A 1171-nucleotide genomic window follows, 5' to 3' on the forward strand; every position below is an offset into this window, starting at 1 on the left:
GAGCGCCTGTCCCTTTGGGTCTGCCAGGAGCGCGAATAGGCAGAGGGTAATGATAGAAAGACAGCTGCCTCAGTCCAACCCAGAGCCCGGGGCTACCATTCGGTCCCCATAGGAAACTGACTGCCGCCATTCCCCTCCCCCAGTCTGGCGGGTACCGCGAAAGAACGGTTTGAAGGAAGACGCATGCGCACGAAATTAAATTGTAAACCGCTGAGGCCCAATGTTCAATAATCGCGCAAGGCGCAGGCGCAAAAAAGCCTGGCGCGTTTATGCAGGTGGGAGGGGCTGAGCCACAAACGCTTGTGCATAATAACTTGCTGGCTGGAGATGGGCCGGCTCCTGAAAGTACGCATGCGTGTGAGCTCTGTGTGACGCAAGGGGGTGGCGCGGCCACCTGGATGCGCATGCGCAGAGCTTGTTCAAAGGGCCTTATTTAGGTTGCGCAGGCGCCCGCTGGCCATTTCTTTTCAGCCACGCTGAAGCCGTCCGTTCCGGTGAGTGTTTGTTCGATTTTTGCCGCCCAGTGGCTGCTGAAGATGCTGTTTTTGCGAGGATTGCTTGTCCCTAGCCCTCCGTAGAGGCTGGCGGAGGGCCTTGGCAAGGCGCGGCCTGCCGCTTGGAGCCAGGAATGGCTTGCGGAGCGGTAGCAGGGCCGCTGGGGCCTGCAGGCCGCGCCGACTCTATTGTGTGAGATGGAGGAGGCGGAGCGGAAGCGCGGCCGCCATTTCCCTGCCTCCACGCTGGCGCCAGGCCGGGCCCCCTGCGGTTTGGGTTTCGGGTAACTGGTGCCCAGGGCTGCACTGGCGGCCCGCTCGCTGGCCAAGGGGGACGTTGGGTGTCGGAGTCGTCAAGGTTGGGACGTGCGCACGGGCTCGACTTTTATTGAGGCGCTGTGGACTCGCGGGGCGTCTCGCGGGCGGATTAACATTTCCTAGGTCTGATTTTTATTCCCGCTTTGTAGTCTCTTTCGACCGAGTACCCATTTGAGACAATGATGCTGGGTACCGAAGGCGGAGAGGGATTCGTGGTGAAGGTTCGGGGCTTGCCCTGGTCTTGCTCAGCTGACGAAGTGCAGCGTTTTTTTTCTGGTGAGTTTGAAGCGGAGGCGGGAATTCGCAGCCCGGGTCTCTTTGCTGGAGGGCGGGCGGCGGGGCGGCCGGGCAGGGCCGGG

The 1171-nt window shown here is 61.3% G+C and overlaps 1 protein-coding gene across 6 annotated transcripts in view; it reads left to right on the forward strand.

The window, feature by feature from the left end:
* The first annotated feature begins 358 nt into the window (after positions 1 to 358).
* HNRNPH1 (heterogeneous nuclear ribonucleoprotein H1) overlaps positions 359 to 1171 on the forward strand; it is a 9025-nt gene continuing 8212 nt past the window's right edge. For all 6 annotated transcript variants that reach the window (XM_025040735.1, XM_015598106.2, XM_006923251.3 and 3 more), the window contains exons 1-2: positions 359 to 494; positions 962 to 1088. In XM_025040735.1, coding sequence (XP_024896503.1) covers positions 992 to 1088 — 97 coding nt within the window. In that variant the 5' untranslated portion in view covers positions 359 to 494; positions 962 to 991. The remainder of the gene's footprint in view (positions 495 to 961; positions 1089 to 1171) is intronic.

The sequence above is a fragment of the Pteropus alecto genome, unplaced genomic scaffold, assembly GCF_000325575.1.
Source record: "Pteropus alecto unplaced genomic scaffold, ASM32557v1 scaffold78, whole genome shotgun sequence".
Taxonomy (NCBI): Eukaryota; Metazoa; Chordata; class Mammalia; order Chiroptera; family Pteropodidae; genus Pteropus; species Pteropus alecto.